Source organism: Sapajus apella, unplaced genomic scaffold, assembly GCF_009761245.1.
Source record: "Sapajus apella isolate SASKATOON/1434 unplaced genomic scaffold, GSC_monkey_1.0 scaffold74, whole genome shotgun sequence".
Lineage (NCBI taxonomy): Eukaryota > Metazoa > Chordata > Mammalia > Primates > Cebidae > Sapajus > Sapajus apella.
The window spans coordinates 10,343,613-10,362,900 of NW_022437014.1; the positions used below are offsets into that span (position 1 = coordinate 10,343,613).

Genomic DNA, 19,288 nt, shown 5'->3' on the forward strand with positions numbered 1-19,288 from the left:
CTGGTTGCTTTATAGCAGAATGGAGATCTGGGCAGTTTCCCTAAAACTTACCTTCTCAAATTTGCCCATCTACACATACCTAATAGAAAAAATATATATATGGCTGGGCACAGTGGCTCACACCTGTAATCCCAGCACTTTGGGAAGCCAAGGCAGGCGGGTATCACAAGGCCAAGAGATCAAGATCAGCCTGGCCAACATGGTGAAACTCCGTCTCTACTAAAAAATACAAAAATTAGCCAGGTGTGGTGGTGACACATGCCTGTAGTCCCAGCTACTCGGGAGGCTGAAGCAGGTAAATCACTTGAACCTGGGAGGAGGAGGTTGCACTAAGCCGAGATCGCGCCACTGCACTCCAGCCTGGCGACAGAGTGAGACTCCATTTCACAAAAAAAAAAAAAAAAAAAAAAAGAAAAAAATAAATACTCCAAACTGGCTTAAAAAAACCACAAGCATAAAATCCACCTGGCCGGGCGCTGTGGCTCATGCCTGTAATCCCAGCTTTTAGGGAGGCAGAGCGGGGAGGACAGCTTGAGCCCAGGAGTTCAAGACCTGCCTGGGCAATATAGCGAGACACCATTCTCCACAAAAATGAAATAAATTTTCTGAAATTTTTAAAGAAAAAAAAACTATCTGAAATATAGATTTGTATGCATTCACTAAAAAACATATCAACATTATATTCTGTCTCATGGTATACCTAGGAAAACCTTCCTTGAAGATTTTTTGAGAAAAAGACAGTATCGCTGGTAGTAGTGAAGTCTAAGAACAGAGCCATGTACAATGGCATTCTTTGTGGCCAAGAAATTCCCAATGGGGAGTGGTTTTCCAGACATTCAAGGCACAGGGATGCTCTGAAAATCCAGAGTTTTTTTTTGCTTTTGTTTTGAGATGGAGCTTCGCTCTTGTTGCCCAGCCTGGAGTACAGTGGCACAACCTCAGCTCACTGCAATCTCCACCTCCTAGGTTCAAGCAATTCTTCTGCCTCAGCCTCCCGAGTAGCTAGGAGTACAGGTGTGAGCCACTGCACCCAGCCAAAACCAGAGTTTTGAGACTGTTAGTAACCAGACATGCCATCCCTCTACACTGCTCGACTTCACTGCACAAGTCTCTTCTCTTACATAGAGATTCAGCCTCACAGGTAACTTCTATCTCAAGCACCCACAGGTTGTTGCTTTAGATAATTTACATAATGAAGAGATTAAAATCTGTTAATAGGACATACCCACTAGAACACAGTCAATTCAAAAAACACAGCTTTCCATGTGTAAGTAGTATGACAGAGGTTAATCATATGGTACAATATATTTATTAACACTGCAATGACAATAATTTCCATTAGCTATTTAATCGGTATTTTAAATTAAATGGATCATATAGCTGGGCAAGCTGGTTCAAACCTGTAATCCCAGCACTTCGGGAAGTCGAGGCAGGCAGATTCCCTGAGGTCAGGAGTTCAAGACCAGTCTGGCCAATATGGTGAAAGCCCATCTCTACTAAAAATACAAAAATTAGTCGGGGATGATGGTGCACACCTGTAGTCCCAGATACTCAGGAAGCTGAGGCAGGAGAATCGCTTGAACCCAGGAGGTGGAGGTTGCAGTGAGCTGAGATTGCACCACTGCACTCCAGCCTAGGCAACAGAGGGAGACTCCATCTCAAAAAAAAAAGGGGGGGGGCATCTGCCCACTGCTCCCAGCACCCATCTCAAGATTAAAAAACAATATAATGGAGAACTGTTACAGAAAGAAACTGAAAGATCTACCTGAGCAGGGCTTCAGCCATGTATGGGAGATTAGCGCCCCCCAGGAACACTAATAAGGACTAATAAGCACTAATAAGGAATCTAATAAGTAATCTAGTAGACATTTCATAAGTTTTTGCACCTGTAAAACAAAAATAAGCTACTATGATACAGCAGAGGTCAGAGAACAAGAAAGGTTCTTATAAATTAAGAATATGATTGTGGACTTAAAAAAATAAAAAGTGCATCAAAAGGATTCAAACATAAATTCAATAATATCTTGCAGAAAACAAAGGAAACGTCAAAGAGCCAGAAAATACAAAAGTTGAGCCATGGTGGTCCAACAGCCAACCAACAGAAATGCCATAAAGAAGAAATAAAGAGGCCAGGTGTGGAGGCTCACACCTGTAATCCCAACGCTTTGGGAGGCCAAGGCAGGTGGATTCCTTGAGCTCAGGAGGCCAAGACCAGCCTGAGAAACATCGTGAAGCCCCATCTCCACAAAAAAATACAAAAACTAGCCAAGTAGCTGGGACTACAGTAGCCGGGATCCCTTGCGCCTGGGAGGTAGAGGTTACAGTGAGCTGAGATTGCACTATTGCACTCTAGCCTGTGTAATAGAGTGAGACCCTATCTCAATCAATCGATCAATAAAAATAAAGAGGAGAGGAAATAGTTTATAAAATAGGAACAAAATCCAGGTGAGGTTTCTTTTCATTTCTTTTTTTGAGACAAATTTTCCCTCTTGTTTCCCAGGCTGGAGTGCAATGACATGATCTTGGCTCACTGCAATCCCCTCCTCCCAGGTTCAAGCGATTCTCCAGCCTCAGAATTACAGGCATGGGTCACCACTCCCAGCTAACATTGTTTTTTTTTTTTCCCTTTTCTTTTCTTGTTTTTTTTTTTTTTTGCGACAAAGTCTCACTCTCTCACCCAGGCTGGAATGCAGTGGCACAATCTCGGTTCACTGCAAACCTCCACCTCCCGGGCTCAGCTGATTCTCCTGCCTGAGCCTCCTGAGTAGCTGAGATTATAGGCACATGTCACCACGCCCAGCTAATTTTTGTATTTTTAGTAGAAACAAAAATACAAAATTAGACTCCCAGGAACACTAATAATTAGTCCTTATTGGTGTTCCTGGGGGGCTAATTTTAGTGTTCCATGGGGGTTTCACCATGTTTGCCAGGCTGGTCTCAAACTCCTGACCTCAGGTGATTTACCCGCCTCAGCCTCCCAAAGTGCTGGCATTAAAGGCATGAGCCATTTCACCAGGCCAATTTTCCTGCCTCAACTTCCCAAGTAGCTGGAATTCCAGGCATGCACCACCATACCCAGCTAACTTTTATATTTTTAGTAAAGATGGTGTTTTGCCATGTCGGGCAGGCTGGTCTTAAACTCCTGGCCTCAAGTGATCCACCTGCCTTGGCCTTCCAAGTGCTGGATTACAGGCAGGCATAAACCACCACATCTGGCCCTTACTTAGATCTTAAGGAGCAGGTAACACTGACACCTGGAAAGTGTTCAACCTTTCTAACAAGAAATAGCTCATAAAAAAAAAAACTTTTCCACCGTTTTCCAGCATACAGCAAACATGATAAAAACACACACATTTAGAAACCACCCACTTTCTACAGAGAAGAAAAGAATTCAGAACGTGAATTATATATATCTTTACTATATATAATAAAGTATTATAATACTTTATGGTGGTTAAGTCTGAATTAATGAGGAAAATATATACTCAAAGGAATTTTTAAGTTTTGGACCTGAAATCACAAATAGAGATTTCTAGTCCAGTTATTTTTCAAGTGCAAATTCACAAAGTTTTCTAAGTGTCTTCAACGAATGATGCTGGGACAAGTGGATATCCACATGCAAAAAAAATGAGGTTAGCCTCTTCTCTCACACCATATACAAAACCAACTCAATATAAATCCAAAGACCCAAATGTAATAGCTAAAACTATAAAGCCCTTACAAGAAAATATAGGGCTAAGGCTTTGGGACACTAGATTTGAAAATGGTTTCTTATATATGATACCAAAAGCACAAGCACCAAAAGAAATATTAAAGAAACTAAACTTCATCAAAATTAAAAACTGTTGTACTTCAAAGAACACTATAAAGAGAGTGAAAAGACAATCTATATGACCCACAATTCCACTTGTAGGTATATGTCCAAGAGAAATTAAAACATATGTGTACCCAAAAATCTTCAAAGCAACACTATTCACAGTACTCAAAAGGTGTAAATGCAAATGTTTACCAACTGCTGAATGGATGCACAAATTCGGCATATCCATATGATGGACTATTTATTCAGCCATAAAAAGGAATGAAGTACTGGTACATGTTACAACATGGATGAACCTTGAAAACAGCATGTTAAGTGGAAGCAGTCAGTTATAAGAAGGCCACATAAATCCATTTATATGAATTATCCAGAGAGAAAAAGAAGTTAGATTTCTGATTGTCAGGGGATGACAGAAGCAGGAAATAGGTATGCTTAATTGATATGCTTAAACTCATACTTAATGAGTATGGGGTTTCCATTTGGGGTGATGACTATGTCCAAAGGCTTAGCAACTGTATTCCTTCCCCCTTTATGCTACATCCAACACCTGTGCTGGAAGCTTTCTAAAGAAGTCCTAAACTGCCTGATGCCAGCCAAAAGGAAGGCAAACAGCTTCAATACACACTAGTTAATCAAAGATGAAGAACCACAGTATAAATAAGGTTGCTACTGAGAGTTAGCGTGGGAGATAATGATACAAAATTTTGACTATGTTAAGACAATTACAAACATAAAACAGTATAACATTACATCACTCTGATATCATGTACTTACCCAGACCAAAGTTTCTCAATTTTGGCACTGCTGACATCTAGACCAGAATAATTCTTTGTCATGGGGGCTGTCCTGTGCTTTGCAGGATGTTTAGCAGCATCTCTGGCCACAACCCACCAGACACTAGTGGTGTTCTCCAGTCATGACAATTAAATATGTTTCCAGACATTTTGCCCCAGGTGGCAAAATGGCTCTCAGATGAGAACCACGGCTCTAGACTAAAATATTGACCATTCTGTCCAACATTAATATACATGATGCACCTTAGGGTTATGAGTTGGGAAATCAGAGAAGACAAAAAACCTAGACAACCTGGGATTGCTATGGGTCAACTTCCTAAAAGCCAATGTTTGGGAAAGGATTATGGGAAAATGTAAGCTGAGAGAGTTGAAATCTTGAAAATACATTCCTAGGATTAGAACAATGGCCACCTAAATTAAGGGGAGTTGGAATAGACCAACAGGGACCCGGTAATACTCTTCATTGTCACTGTTTTGTTGATTTAATTCCCTTGTGGATCAATGATGCTCAAAGACCAGTAGAGAAATGGTCCCTGCTATCTGCATGCTGGATGACTATCCTGTCTGCCCTGGGGATAAAGGCAGCCATGCAGACACTGCCAGAGAGTTTCTGGTTTCTGTGAAGAAAATAAAAACACTGCCTACCTGAGAGTCCCGTTCTCTCCTTTGTCCAGGCTGGTGAACCGGCTGTAGAGGCGAGTGATTTGACTGTGGGAAACTAAAGAGCACAAAATTAGTGCGGGGGAGGGGGGCGGGGGAGCAGCCCTCCTTGACACTGAACCCACCCCCTGCTGTCAAAAGCTTCAAAAATGAGTAAGACGGGGATGTAGCAACTCTTATCTTGAGACTGTTAAAGCAGAAAGTTTAAAAGCTAAAGAATGAAAGGAGTCAGAAAACAAACTAAATCAAAGGCAATCAAAATTCAATCTCAAGAATGAAATCTAGGCTTAATAAGACTATATTGAATGTCAGACGTTTAAGATTTAACAAAACAAAGCCAAATTTAGTGCTTTTTTCCTTCTTTTTCTGTATGTATAGTTTTTTAGTTTATTTTTTTGAGGCAAAGTTTTGCTCTTTTCACCCAGGCTGGAGTGCAGTGGCACAATCTCGGCTCACTGCAACCTCCGCCTCCTGGGTTCAAGCGATTGTCCTGCCTCAGCCTCTGGAGTAGCTGGAATTACAGGCACCCGCTACCACACCCGGCTAATTTTATGTATTTTTAGTAGAGATGGGGTTTCGCCATGTTGGCCAGGCTGGTCTTGAACTCCTGACCTCAGGTGATCCACCTGCCTCGGCCTCCCAAAGTGCTGGGATTATAGGCATGAGCTGCCACACCTGGCCCAAATTTAGTTTAAAAGGAAACTGTGAAACTTTCACATTTCAATGCCCTGACTTAGAGGCTAAGAAAATGTGTTTTTATTTTATTTTACTTTTTTTTTTTTGAGATGGGGTTTCACTCTTGTTGCCCAGGCTGGAGTGCAATGGCACGATCTCAGCTCACTGGAATCTCCAACTCTCGGGTTCAAGCGATTCTCCTGACTAAGCCTCCCAAATAGCTGGGATTACAGGCGCCCACTGCCATGCCCAGCTAATTTTGTAATTTTAGTAGACACAGGGTTTCGCCATGTTGACCAGGATGCTCTTGAGCTCCTGACCTCAGGTGATCCGCCCCCCTCGGCCTCCCAAACTGCTGGGATTACAGACATGAGCCACCATGTCTGGCCTATTTCACTTTTTTTGGAGATGAAGTTTCACACTGTCTCCCAGGCTAGAGTGCAGCGGCACAATCTCAGCTCGCTGCATCCTCCTGCCTCCCGTGTTCAAGCAATTCTCCTGCCTCAGCCTCCTCCTCTCCTAGCTGGGATTACAGGTGCCCGCCACCACACCTGGCTAATTTTTTGTATTTTTAGTAGAGAAGGAGTTTCACTATGTTAGCCAGGCTGGTCTTGAACTACTGAACTCGTGATCCACCCAGCTTGGCCTCCCAAAGTGCTAGGATTACAGGCATGAGTGACCATGCCCAGCCTATTTTACTAATTTTTTAAATTTTATTTTTTTGAGACAGTTTCACTTTGTCGCCTAGGCTGGACTACAGTGGCGCAGTCTCAGCTCGCTACAACCTCCACTTCCTGGGTTCAAGCAATTCTTATGCCTTAGCCTCCCGAGTAGCTGGGATTATAGGCATGAGCCACAGTTCCCGGCTAAAAATGCATGTTTTGATTGAAAAAATACCTATGATGTGTTTGCTATTTCAGGGTGTACTGCGAGGTAGGTGTTGTGCGTAGAATGTTTGACTGGGGTACATTAAACAGATTCTGTTTTACAAATCTATTTGCTCCTATACCAAGCATTAGAGGCTTTCCCTCAGGATGGACCCTTGGGTAAAAGATCAGCCTCTTTTCTGTGATTGCATGAGCTTCACTGAGTTCCCAGGAAGGGAACTGGCTCCAAGGAAGCAAATTAGGCAAATGTGTAAAATGATCATGCGATCATCAAATGACATCTACCAGAAAGCTATTTTGCTCCTCATTTTGGATTTAGTCCATAAACTCAAGGTACAAGTTGACAATTAAAATGATGTAATAATGGCAGGTACACAATAACACTAAAAAGTTAAAAAGGCCTTTCTGGGAAATAGTTTAGTCTCCTGGTAGACTGGAAGTAAGAGAAGGTCAACAAACAGAGTTATCAGAGGAGAAAAGACAACATCCTAAAAGGGTGTGACAGGTGTGGACTTTGTCCTAGGCTGTACCTTCAGACATTTAAACGGGTGACCAAAGTAGTTCCGATAGCTGTCCTCCTCCCTCAGCTCATGAAACAAAAATTTACCAGTGTTGGCAACAATGGGACAAAGTAAACAGGGACAAGCAAGAAGTGAGTGGCCCAGAGCTGGGGTAAGAAGACACACTAGGTGAGGCTGTGAATTCTTCAGCATTAGGTTTCACCCTTGAAGCTGGGCTGTTCTGTCCTAGCACTCTAAGCTGATCACTGAGCAGAGAAGGCAAAAGCATTTCCATCCGAGGCAGAGCCAGCAGGGATCCAGCCACTAAGGAGGCAGTTGTGGACCGTTTTGCCAGCCAGGCAGGTATAAATGGATCACTGTAAAGTGTACACACTTGTGAGGTTTAAGCAGACAGATTCTGATTCCATTCCTAGCACCACGGCTTACCAGAGAGGGGTAAGTGAATGGGACTGTAGGGCAAACTAACCAGTCAATGAAAGGAAAGTGCTTGGCAAAGAGCCTGGCACATGGCAAGCAGTCCAGGTTAGCTATTATCAGCATCATGCTTACATTCTGAGCCTGAAGGCACAAGTATTACTGCTGCACTAATTACTCTCCATTTCCCTCCTGACTCTGCTAGTTACAACCGTTTTCTTTAAGAACTTGGCCAGTCTATCCCAGCTCTGGTCTCAGGCCTCAAAGGCTACTCTTGTAATGATGTTCCCTTTAGTTAAGCAAAAATAAGTCAGTTAAAGAATTACTAAGTTTCCCAAAAGACTTTTTGAAAAAAACAAAATTTGTTCACAATCCCAACACTGCCATTTTCATTTCTTCACGTCATCTAGTATCAGTTACTTGCATAGTTTACAAAGTTGTAATAACTTGGTTTTCATTTAGTAATTCACACTTTTTCTATATTGCTTTGGAGTCCTTCTTAATCCCATTTATATAATTTTAAAATTGGAAGAAATGTTACCTAATCCAACCCCTTCAATGAACAAATGAGAGCCAGGCACAATGGCTCTCGCCTATAATCTCAGCACTTTCAGGCAGGATGAGGCCAGGAGTTCAAGACCAGCCAGGGCAACAGAGTGATACCCCATCTTTACAAAAATAAAAAATAAAATTATTTTAAACCAAAAAAAGCCACAAATAAGCCATTAAACATCTTTCTAATCAATATTATCTAAAGTAACTGTGCACTGAAACCTCCTATAGTATAACACCAGTTTACATCTGCTTAAATTCAAAATGTGACAGGGCGCAGTGGCTCAAGCCTGCAATCCCGCACTTTGGGAGGCTGAGGCAGATGGATCACCTGAGGTCAAGAGTTCGAGAACAGCCTGGCCAACATGGTGAAAACCCGTCTCTACTAAAAATACAAAAATAAGCCTGGTGTGGTGGTGTAATACCAGTTACTTAGGAGGCTGAGGCAGGAAAATTGCTTGAACTGGGCAGGCGGAGGTTGCTGTGAGCTGAGATCTCACCACTGCACTTCAGAGTGAGACTCAAACAACAACAACAACAAAGTACTAATATGTTAAAAATAAATAATGCAAATAAGTAGCCAAAACAATCATAAAACTACTGTCTTCCAGGATGAACTGGGCTATATGGGAGTCGGCAAAGAAACACACAACCAAATGTCGACTTTTAATATTAATCAATATGGTCATATCTAAACTCCAAAATTTTAGAACTAATTTTAGAAACATAATGATATGGTTACAAGGAGTTTTGTTAACAAAAAGGAGAAAAGGCTTTAATTTAGGTGCTAAATTCACTGTGACAAAGAATATAAAGCAATCTCAGAACAACCCTAATCTATCTGTAAAGGAACTACACAATCCATGTGCAGGAAGGTATGGAACCAGGAAGAATGAAGGCAGATCATGTTTCCAGTGAACTATTTCCCCCAGAAGGCTCTAAGCCAGTCAGACAGGTGCCCAAAACCTGCACAATTCTTGGTAACCCGAAGGAAGTATCAGGAGTTGACAGCTACTCTCAGAGAAGTTGTGCATGTAAACATGTCTTGAATGAAGCTGTTTTTTCTCCACTGGCATAGGCAAATAATCATTTTTAATTGTTGAAAGATTATTTAAAAGACCCTGTTTGGCTGAAGGCGGTGGCTGATGCCTGTAATCTTAGCACTTTGGGAGGCTAAGTGGGAGGATCCCCTGAAGAAAGGCCAGTTCAAAACTAGCCTGGGTAACAAAACAAGACCCCATCTCTATAATGAATGAATGAATCAATCAATCAATCAATCAATCAATAATTAGCTGGCCATGGTGGTGCATGCCTGTACACCTAGCTACTTGGGAGGCTGAGGCAGAAGGACTGTTGCAGCCCAGGAATTCAAGGTTGCAGTGAGCTATGATCACACCCCTGCACTCCAACCTGAGTGACAGAGTGAGGCCTTGTCTCAAAAAACACACACACACAAAAAAAAAAAAAAAAAGAAGAAGAGGAGGAGGAGGAGGAAAAGAAGGCCCTGTTAACCTTCCTGAAATCTTCCTATCATCACTGCATTGGGCAAAGAAGAGGAATTTCAGAGAAGTGTCAAGCAGAAATGGCAGAGGAAAGAATAAAAACGACAATGGAGTGAGAAAAAGTTATTTTGTCCTTGCCTTTATTCCAAATCTTAACACAGAAGAACAGACCGATAACCTAGGTAAAGCATACAAGTGCAGCTAAAGGTAGCTCTAGATAAAGTAAAGTTGAGGCCTGTGTGTCCCAAACACTCTACACCTAAACATTCCCCCTGACATGAAGACTTCAAGAACTGGACTAGTCTCTTAGGGATTAAGAGGGATTTAAAAAACATTATATAAAACAAACAAAATCTACCTTCTAATAATTGGAGAAAATTGAATAGGAAGTGAATGATAATATTAAGCAGTATTATCAACTTTCTAAGGTGTGATAACAGTAATGCAATAGTAAAAATAATCCCAATACTTAGGGGACAATGCAGAAGTATGAAGAAGTGGAGTTCTAATACCTGCAACTTCCTTTTTTTTTTTTTTTTTTTGAAATGGGGTCCCACTCTGTGGCCCATGCTGGAGTGCAGTGGCTCAATCTCCACTCACTGCAATCTCCGCCCCCCCAGGTTCAAGCAATTCTTCTAACTCAGCCTCCTGAGTAGCTGGGATTACAGGCACCTGCCACTGCGCCTGGCTAATTTTTGTATTTTTAGTAGTGATAGGGTTTCACCATCTTGGCCAGAATGATCTTGAAATCCTGACCTCATGATCCACCCACCTCAGCCTCCCAAAGTGCTGGGATTACAGGGGTGAGCCACTGCACCCGGCCCTTACCTGCAACTTTCAAATGGTTTATCAAAAAATTTATATAAATAGATAAAGCTTGTATCTTGGCCAGGCACGGTGGCTCACCCCTATAATCCCAGCACTTTGGGAGGCTGAGGCGGGCAGATCACCTGAGGTCAGGAGTTGGAGAAACTCCGTCTCTACTAAAAATACAAAATTAGCTGGGCGTGGTGCCATGTGCCTGTAATCCCAGCTACTCAGGAGGCTGAGGCAGAGGAATTGCTTGAACCTGGGAGGTGAAGGTTGCAGTGAGCTGAGATTGCACCATTGCACTCCAGCCTGGGCAATAAAAGTGAAACTCTGTCTCTAAAAAAAAAAAAGCTTCTATCTTTGCAGCTGTTGCTGGGGTCAATTATCTTTTGAATAAATAAACCTCCAACTACTCTATGCTCTGAACTACCTTGCCCCTTGCACCCCAAAAAGGTTCCCGGCAGGGCATGGTTGCTCATGTCTGTAATCACAGCACTTTGAGGGGCTGAGATGACCAGATCACTTGAACTCAGGAGTTTAAGACCAGCCTGGGCAAGATGGGGAAATCCTATCTCTACAAAAAATTAAAAAAAAAAAAAAAAAACTAGCCAGGCATAGTGGCATGTGCCTGTAGTCCCAGCTACTCAGGAGGCTGAGCTGGGAAGATCACTTGAGCCCAGGAGTTTTAGGCTGCAGTAAGCTGTGATTATGCCATTGCACTCCAGCCTAGATATGACAGAGCAAGACCCTGTCTCAAAAAATAAATAAATAAAAATTAAAAATCAGGCAGTGGGCCAGGTGCAGTGGCTTATGCCTGTAATCCCAGCACTTTGGAAGGTTAAGGTGGGTGGATCATGAAGTCAGGAGATTCAGACCATCCTGGCTAACATGGTGAAACCCTGTCTCTACTAAAAATGCAAAAATTAACTGGGATGGTAGCACGAGCCTGTAGTCCCAGCTACTCAGGAGGCTGAGGCAGGAGAATTGCTTGAACCCAGGAGGTGGAGGTTGCAGTGAGCCAAGATCATACCATTGCACTCCAGCCTGGTGACAGAGAAAGACGCTGTCTCTAAATAAATAAATAAATAAATAAATAAGGCAGTGGCTGGCCACAGTGGCTCATAGCCGTAATTCCAGTACTCTGAAAGGCTGGGATGGAAGGATCACTTGAAGCCAGGAGTTCGAGGCTGCAGTGAGCTATGCTTGCACCACTACACTGCAGCCTGGGCAACAGAGACTCTGTCTCAAAAAAAAAAGTTCCTAAGGTCTCTTTCCCACCATGTCCCCTCTAATGTGACAAACAATTGCTTCTTACCCCTTTATGGCATCAAATGAGAATAAAACTTCGCACTAGAACTAGAAAAGTACAGAGCTTTACAAATCACTTAACCCAAAACCAGCTAAAGGTGTTAGTTATCCGTGCATGTCCATTTCAATAGGAGGCAGAAAACAGCAAGATTTCTGTAATAATAGAAACTTCAGGCTGGTGAGGGTTGAGAAGGGTCCTATATTTGGAGGGACGAGAAGCCTGAAGTTGCATTTCTACTTACATTCTGGCCATGAATTCGTTCTTTTTTTTTTTTTTTTTTTTTTGAGTCGGAGTTTCGCTCTTGTTACCCAGGCTGGAGTGCAATGGCGCGATCTCGGCTCACCGCAACCTCCGCCTCCTGGGTTCAGGCAATTCTCCTGCCTCAGCCTCCTGAGTAGCTGGGATTACAGGCACGTACCACCATGCCCAGCTAATTTTTTGTATTTTTAGTAGAGACGGGGTTTCACCATGTTGACCAGGATGGTCTCGATCTCTTGACCTCGTGATCCACCCGCCTCGGCCTCCCAAAGTGCTGAGATTACAGGCTTGAGCCACCGCGCCCAGCCATGAATTTGTTCTTAAGCAATTGCCTTTGCCAGGCTTGTACTCTGTTAGAACTAGTTCTATCATTATTACACTCTTTCAAACAAAACCTCACCAACCTGTACTACTTCCTAAACCTGTACAACACCCTTCTCATACCACATGACACACACCAAAAGGTACAGACTAAAAATAATCTGCAATTAAGTGAATTAAGGGTGATGATTACAGAAACTCCTAAGACATTTGTGGCTTATCCCCAATTTACCTTTTATTCAAATGAGCTTTAATTTATGAAAATACAGAAGTCTGAAAGAAGGTAGAACAATGACAATTTAGCAAATATGCCAACAGAAAGCATTTCTTAGACAATTCCTAAACTGTTAAAACATCATGACTTGGCTGGTCGCGGTGGCTCACACCTGTAATCCCAGCACTTTGGGAGGCCAAGGCAGGTGGGTTGCCTGAGGTCTGGAATTCAAGACCAGCCTGACCAACATAGTGAAACTCCATCTCTACTAAAAATACAAAAAGTGAGTTGGGCGTGATGGCGGGTGCCTATAATCCCAGCTACTAGGGAGGCTGAGGCAGGAGAATCACTTGAACCTAGGAGGTGGAGGTTGCAGTGAGTGGAGATCGTGCCACTGCACTCCAGCCTGGGCAACAGGGAGAGACTCCGTCTCAAAAACAAAAAAACAAAAAACAAAAACACATCATGACTAAACAGTTTCATAAATGGTTAAAAACTCCTTTAAAAGTTTTATTTCCTTAAAATTGGCAAAACATCTGTACTTAATTCCTAATCAAATGTCCACTAACAATAGAAGTACAAAATGCTGTAACCTCACCAATTATATAGCCCTACACAATAGTTTTTATAACTAGCACATGCAAATGGTATTTTCTCAATAAGATGATTGTTATCTATGGTTCAAAATAACTCTCACATGAAGCTTATTATACCAGACACTATTCTAAGTAGTTTACATAATTCATCTAATTGTCATAACAATCCTATAAAGTAGGCATTACTGCCAGGCATGGCAGCTCACACCTGTAATCCCAGCACTTTGGGAGGTCGAGAGTTCCAGACCAACTTGACCAACATGGAGAAACTCCCGTCTCCACTAAAAATACAAAAATTGGCTGGGCATCCAAGCTACTCAGGAGGCTGAGGCAGAAGAATCACTTAAACCTGGTAGGAGCAGGTTGTGGTGACCTGTGATCGCACCATTGCGCTCCAGCTTGGGTAGCAAAAAAAAAAAAACATCTCAAAAAAAAAAAAAAAAAAAAAAAAAAAAAAACAAATAAAGCAGACACTATTATTATTCTAATTTTACAGATGATGAAACTGAGGCTCACAGGTAATTCTTATTTAAGAATTACTTTTCTGGCCGGGCGTGGTGGCTCATGCATTTAATCCAAGTACTTTGGAGGCCAAGGCAGGTGGATCACCTGAGGTTGGGAGTTCAAGACCAGGCTGACCAACGTAGTGAAACCCCGTCTTTAAAAAATAAATAAATAAATAAACAAATACTTTTCCAAACACTTAAGTGTTATTCATTAAATATCAAATACCAGCTAATCTAGTCATATGAGTTCTAATCCATTTAAATTTACAAAAAATATGGTTAAATGTAATCATCAATTCCAATGCAAAGCTTTCACAATGAATATAAAGTTAGCATTCCTCAATTATGTTACATTTTTTTACTGGCAAAGGGAGTAAGTAGTAAAATGTCTTATTATTATTATTTTTATTTTTTTTTTATTTTTTTTTTGAGACGGACTTTCGCTCTAGGCTGGAGTGCCATGGCGCGATCTCGGCTCACCGCAACCTCCGCCTCCTGGGTTCAGGCAATTCTCCTGCCTCAGCCTCCTGAGTAGCTGGGATTACAGGCACGCGCCACCATGCCCAGCTGATTTTTTGTATTTTTAGTAGAGACGGGGTTTCACCATGCTGACCAGGATGGTCTCGATCTCTTGACCTCGTGATCCACCCGCCTCGGCCTCCCAAAGTGCTGGGATTACAGGCTTGAGCCACCGCGCCCGGCTATTATTTTTTTTTTTTTAGAGGCGGGATTTTACTGTGTTGGCCAGGATGGTCTTGATCTCTTGACCTTATGATCCGCCGGCCTTGGCCTCCCAAAGTGCTGGGATCACAGGCATGAGCCACCACGCCCAGCCTATAATTGTTCTTAAAGTGCTGCTGATAGTTCCTCAAATCACGTCTCTACCCACTCCAGGTATCTGTTTTTATTCTTCAAACTCTTTTGCATCATACCAAATTACTCCTTGAAAATACAACTCTGGGCCTGGTGCAGTGGCTCACATCTGTAATCCCAGCACTCTCGGAGGCTGCGGTGGCCTAAGAATCACTTGTGACCAGGAGTTCGTGACCAGTCTCGACAAAATAGTGAGAACTCATCTCTACAAAAAATAAAAATCAGCCAGGCATGGCGGTATGCATCTGTAGTCCTAGCTACCTGGGACTCTCAAGTGGGAGGATGGCTTAAGCCCAGGAGTTGGAGGCTTGCAGTGAGTTATGCTCAAGCCACTGTAGTGCAGCCTAAGAGACAGAGCAAAGACGCTGTGTCTAAAATAAAGAAAAAGAAAAACCAACTCTGATAATGGGCACTATTTGGATAAACTGATGGTTCCCAAGGCAAAGGAATGACTTTGTAGCAGGCTTAGGGGAGATCTCTCCTGGAAGTTACTCAAAATGCCCTAGGCTAATCTCTCCAAATCTAATCCATTCATACATGCATCAAGGCCCAATTCCTGTCCTCCACAAAGACTCTCTTCCCTGATTTCTGAAGGTGGGTGACACACAGTTTCAGCTTTCTTTTTTTTTTGTTGTTACCCAGGCTGGAGTGCAACGGCGCGATCTCGGCTCACCGCAACCTCTGTCTCCTGGGTTCAAGCAATTCTCCTGCCTCAGCCTCCTGAGTAGCTGGGACTACAGGCATGCGCCACCATGCCCAGCTAATTTTTGTATTTTTAATAGAGACGGGGTTTCACCATGTTGACCAGAATGGTCTCGATCTCTTCACCTCGTGATCCACCGACTCATTCTCCCAAAGTGCTGGGATTATAGGCGTGAGCCACCGAGCCCAGCCAGTTTCAGCTTTCTTATGTCATGATGCTAATCATAACTCTCTTGGGCTTATCTCCCCAACCAGGTTGTGGGCGTTTTTTTGTCACCATCTGCTCTGAGTACCCAGCACAGTACTGAACAGACACTGTACAAATTCAGTAAGCACTTGTTTCACTAAGCATTCTGGCTCAATACATACATTTGCACTGGTTGTGGTGAGAATCTCCCTCACAAATTATTCACTCTTTGTCAATAGGGAAAACAGTTTTCCATGAGCACTTAGTTGTTTGTCCACAAGCCACATGGTAAAAGTATCCCAGAGGACTACAGCCATCTAGGGCCTTTCCATTTGGTCAAACATATATAAACCAGGGTGGGATTACTGCTCCCTTCATTCTGAAGCAAAAATGGCTTTTTGCATGCTCACTATGGTTTACACTTTCTCATTATGTGACTCTTTATTTTTCTTTGGTTCTCCTTATTTCTCCATGTGACTCTTTAACATAAATACTTTAATTTGATGTCACCCTTGACCTAAAGTAGTTCTAATTACAAATGCGGCCAGAAGTTATGGCCACAAAATGTAATAAAATGCTTGCTGAATCCACACTGCCTGTATCTCCACTCCTAGGGTCAGAGTAAGTCAGTGGCCAAACAAGTACTGCAAATTATAAAGAGCTAACTACTTTTGCTCATTCAAAATCGTGAAAAGGACTGCCTTGGTAGGTGGTGAGGTTCTCATCATTAAAGGTCTTTAGAGAGGCTTACAGGCCATATTTTTGGGGGAGGCTGAAAGAAGCAAACCCATCCAAAAAGGGATGGAACTAGATAATGTCCCTTCCAACTTGAAAACTCTAGAAAGTTGAATTTGTCACGAAGAGAACAGCACTTAATATATCCCAGACCGGAATAATTCTATAGTTCCCTATAGCACTCCTCAGTACTATCTGCATACAGGCCCCTGAGTGAGTTACTGGTCATGTCATTCTCAAAGACAGGTATAATGAAGAGTCAGAGCTCAGGTGCTACATCATTCCTTAACTCAACAAGAATCATAAAGATTTACCGAAAAGATAAAATATTGTATGGATCAATACCATTGTATCATACATTGCATTATCAAGGGCTATTCAAATGTATGATGATATTTTACAGAGCTTCAGAATCCCCAGAGCTCTTTTGCTCCTTTGTTCAAGCTAACGAGGAAGAGACTGGACTACAAAAAAAGAGAAGAAAAAAAATCCGTTACGTCGGGCGAGGTGCCTCAGGCCTGTAATCTCAACACTTTTAGAGGCTGAGGCAGGTGAATCATCAGAGGTCAGGAGTTTGAGACCAGCCTGTCCAGCGTGGTGAAACCCTGTCTCTACCAAAAATACAAAAATTAGCCGGGTGTGGTGGCAGACACCTGTAATCCCAGCTACTAGGGAGGCTGAGGCAGAGGTTGCAGTGAGCCGACATCACACCACTGCACTTCCAGCCTGGGCAGACAGAGTGAGACTCCGTCTCAAAAAAAAAAAAAAAAAAAAAAAGAAAGAAAGAGAAAAGAAAGAAAAGGAGTTCCCAGTACAAATTCACACGGAGATTTCTGGAGCACTAGGAAAGCAAATATCCTCATGTAAGTAAAAAATTGGTGGTCACAGTATCCATGTATTTTCTCTAAAAGTTCAGACTGAAAGAACTCTCACAATCCAAGTTCCCTGATTGTTTAAAGGTCTCCAGGCATCGGATCATGTCTTCCAAAGCCTTACTACACGGTTTTGCTTTCTGGGTAGTTTCCCCAATTTGTGACAAGAACTTGTTTGTAATTTCCCACAATTGTCAGAGGTTTTAAGTCCTTGCTCAGAAATTGATTTTCTACAGAATCCATCTCGAGTTCCTGAATTTGCTTCTCGGGCTTTACCTACCGTTCAGGATGCCTCTTCATAGGGAAGGGTGGTGCGAGGCAACAGAAAGGAATTGACTTCGGGGACTTTGATGGGCAGGAGGCAGAAAAAGGGGACGTCGACGCTCTACGAGTGATCAAGACTCCCGATTTTGAAGGGAAGGACGAGCCACAGTAGCTACAGCCCCACTCCAGGAAGCTGCAGCTGGAAGAACAGGTATTCCAGCTCTCGTTCCCCAAATCCGGAGGCTACTCAGGACCCCCAACCTCACAGACACCTGAGCTCCAGACCTTAGAGACAGTCGCCCTCGGTTCTGAGGCCAGCCTGAGGTGCCCGGCGTTCCCACCCCCAACCCGAACTCACAGCCAGTCTCCTTCTTGATCTCCTCGAGCTCTTCGTCCCGCAGTAACGTGGAGGCCCGAGAACCCATCGCCTTGTCGGGGGCTCCTCCAGGAGCAGCGGCGCCAGAAAAGACGGCGACAGGAGGGAAGGAGGGAGGGGAGGAAGGGCTAGGGGTCAAGAAGGGAGAGGGCAGTGTTTCCACTGCGGACCCAGGAGGGAACCCAGGGGTGGTGCGCTGGGGAGGGCGGCCCCGAGGACCCGCCAATCAGGCGCAAGGCAGCGCCCGGCTCAGGAGCCGACGTCAGCGTTCGAGTTCCAGCCCCGAATGAATCAGCCCAGCTCCAACCCAAGTCCAGCAGAAGTCGGACCCCGCCCCCGGAACCGCAGCTGCCACCGGCCTTAAAAGGGCGATGCCACGCTGGCGCTAACGACGCAATTAAAAGGGCAACTCCATTGGCCAACCGTTTGACAACAAACTAACCTGAGGCAGGCAGCGAAGCCTACCCTTTCTCACAGGCATCGAACACTAGGAACCCAACTCGATAGCTGGTACGCATTGCGGAGAGAAACGTCGCTTGGGGGGAACCCTAGGGTGAGCCCCTCGAGAACTGCACGCGGGGAGTCTCCCGTCATCTTTCCTGGCGGCCGTCCTCCTCCAGGCCGCAGGGGGCGCTGGGGAGCGGGCCTCGGGGTCGCATGCTGATTGGCTTCTCCGGAAACGGACAATTCTCGACGTTGGGCCTGACGGGCGTCAGCTTTGCGGCGCGGGTGCTTGGCGTCGCCAGGTTGCTTTCAGGCTGTGATTTGATAACTCCTGCAGGGTGGTGTGGAGCGCCTCGAGACTTCTTCCTTCACTGCAGCCTCTCTTCTTTTAGTCCTAGACTGAGGAACTAACCACCTGGGTGAAAGTGGGGTCCAGATTTCCCAAACTTGCTTCGGAGGAAAAAGCCCTAACGGTGGAGGACAGTGAATTCCTAGCGTATGGTCCGCCGTTTATTTGAAGTTCCGTATTTTTGTCTTAAAAATGAGAAAATGTGCATTTTATTCTCATGGTGTATTGTTTGTTTTGATGAAAAAGGGAGTCCGGGCGCGATGGCTCACACCTGTAATCCCAGCACTTTGGGAGGCCGAGGCGGGCGGATCACCTGATGTTGGGGGTTCAAGACCACCCTGACTAACATGGAGAAACCCCGTCTCTACTAAAAAATACAAAATTAGCTGCGCCTGGTGGCGCATGCCTGTAATCCCAGCTACTCAGGAGGTTGAGGCAGGAGAATCGCTTGAACCCAGGATGCGGAGGGTGCAGTGAACCGAGATCGCATCATTGCACTCCAGCCTGAGCAACAAGAGCGAAACTGCGTCTCAAAATAAATAAATAAATAAATAAAAATAAGTAAAAGTCACCCGTTAAACTGGTACCCACTGTCAGGTGAACCAGTTTTTACTGCTTCACTTGCCTTACCCCTTCACACCTGCTTGGTT

The 19,288-nt window shown here is 43.8% G+C and overlaps 2 protein-coding genes across 3 annotated transcripts in view; one reads left to right on the forward strand and one right to left on the reverse strand.

Annotated features, from left to right (window-relative positions):
- The window catches only part of CHP1 (calcineurin like EF-hand protein 1), a 44,889-nt gene extending 26,760 nt beyond the window's left edge, over positions 1-18,129 (reverse strand). Inside the window, exons 1-2 of one of the 2 annotated variants that reach the window (XM_032251266.1) lie at positions 17,828-18,129; positions 5,257-5,329 (exon numbers count right to left, since the gene is read on the reverse strand). In XM_032251266.1, the coding sequence (XP_032107157.1) occupies positions 5,257-5,329; positions 17,828-17,894 (140 nt within the window). In that variant the 5' untranslated portion in view covers positions 17,895-18,129. Of the gene's footprint in view, positions 1-4,591; positions 5,189-5,256; positions 5,330-17,827 lie in introns of those variants that run through there. The other variant, XM_032251267.1, reaches the window with a different exon arrangement.
- Positions 18,130-18,153: 24 nt separating this feature from the next.
- Positions 18,154-19,288, forward strand: part of EXD1 (exonuclease 3'-5' domain containing 1) — a 41,134-nt gene continuing 39,999 nt past the window's right edge. Inside the window, exon 1 of the mRNA XM_032251265.1 lies at positions 18,154-18,355. The gene's annotated coding sequence lies outside the window, so the exon portion shown is untranslated. The remainder of the gene's footprint in view (positions 18,356-19,288) is intronic.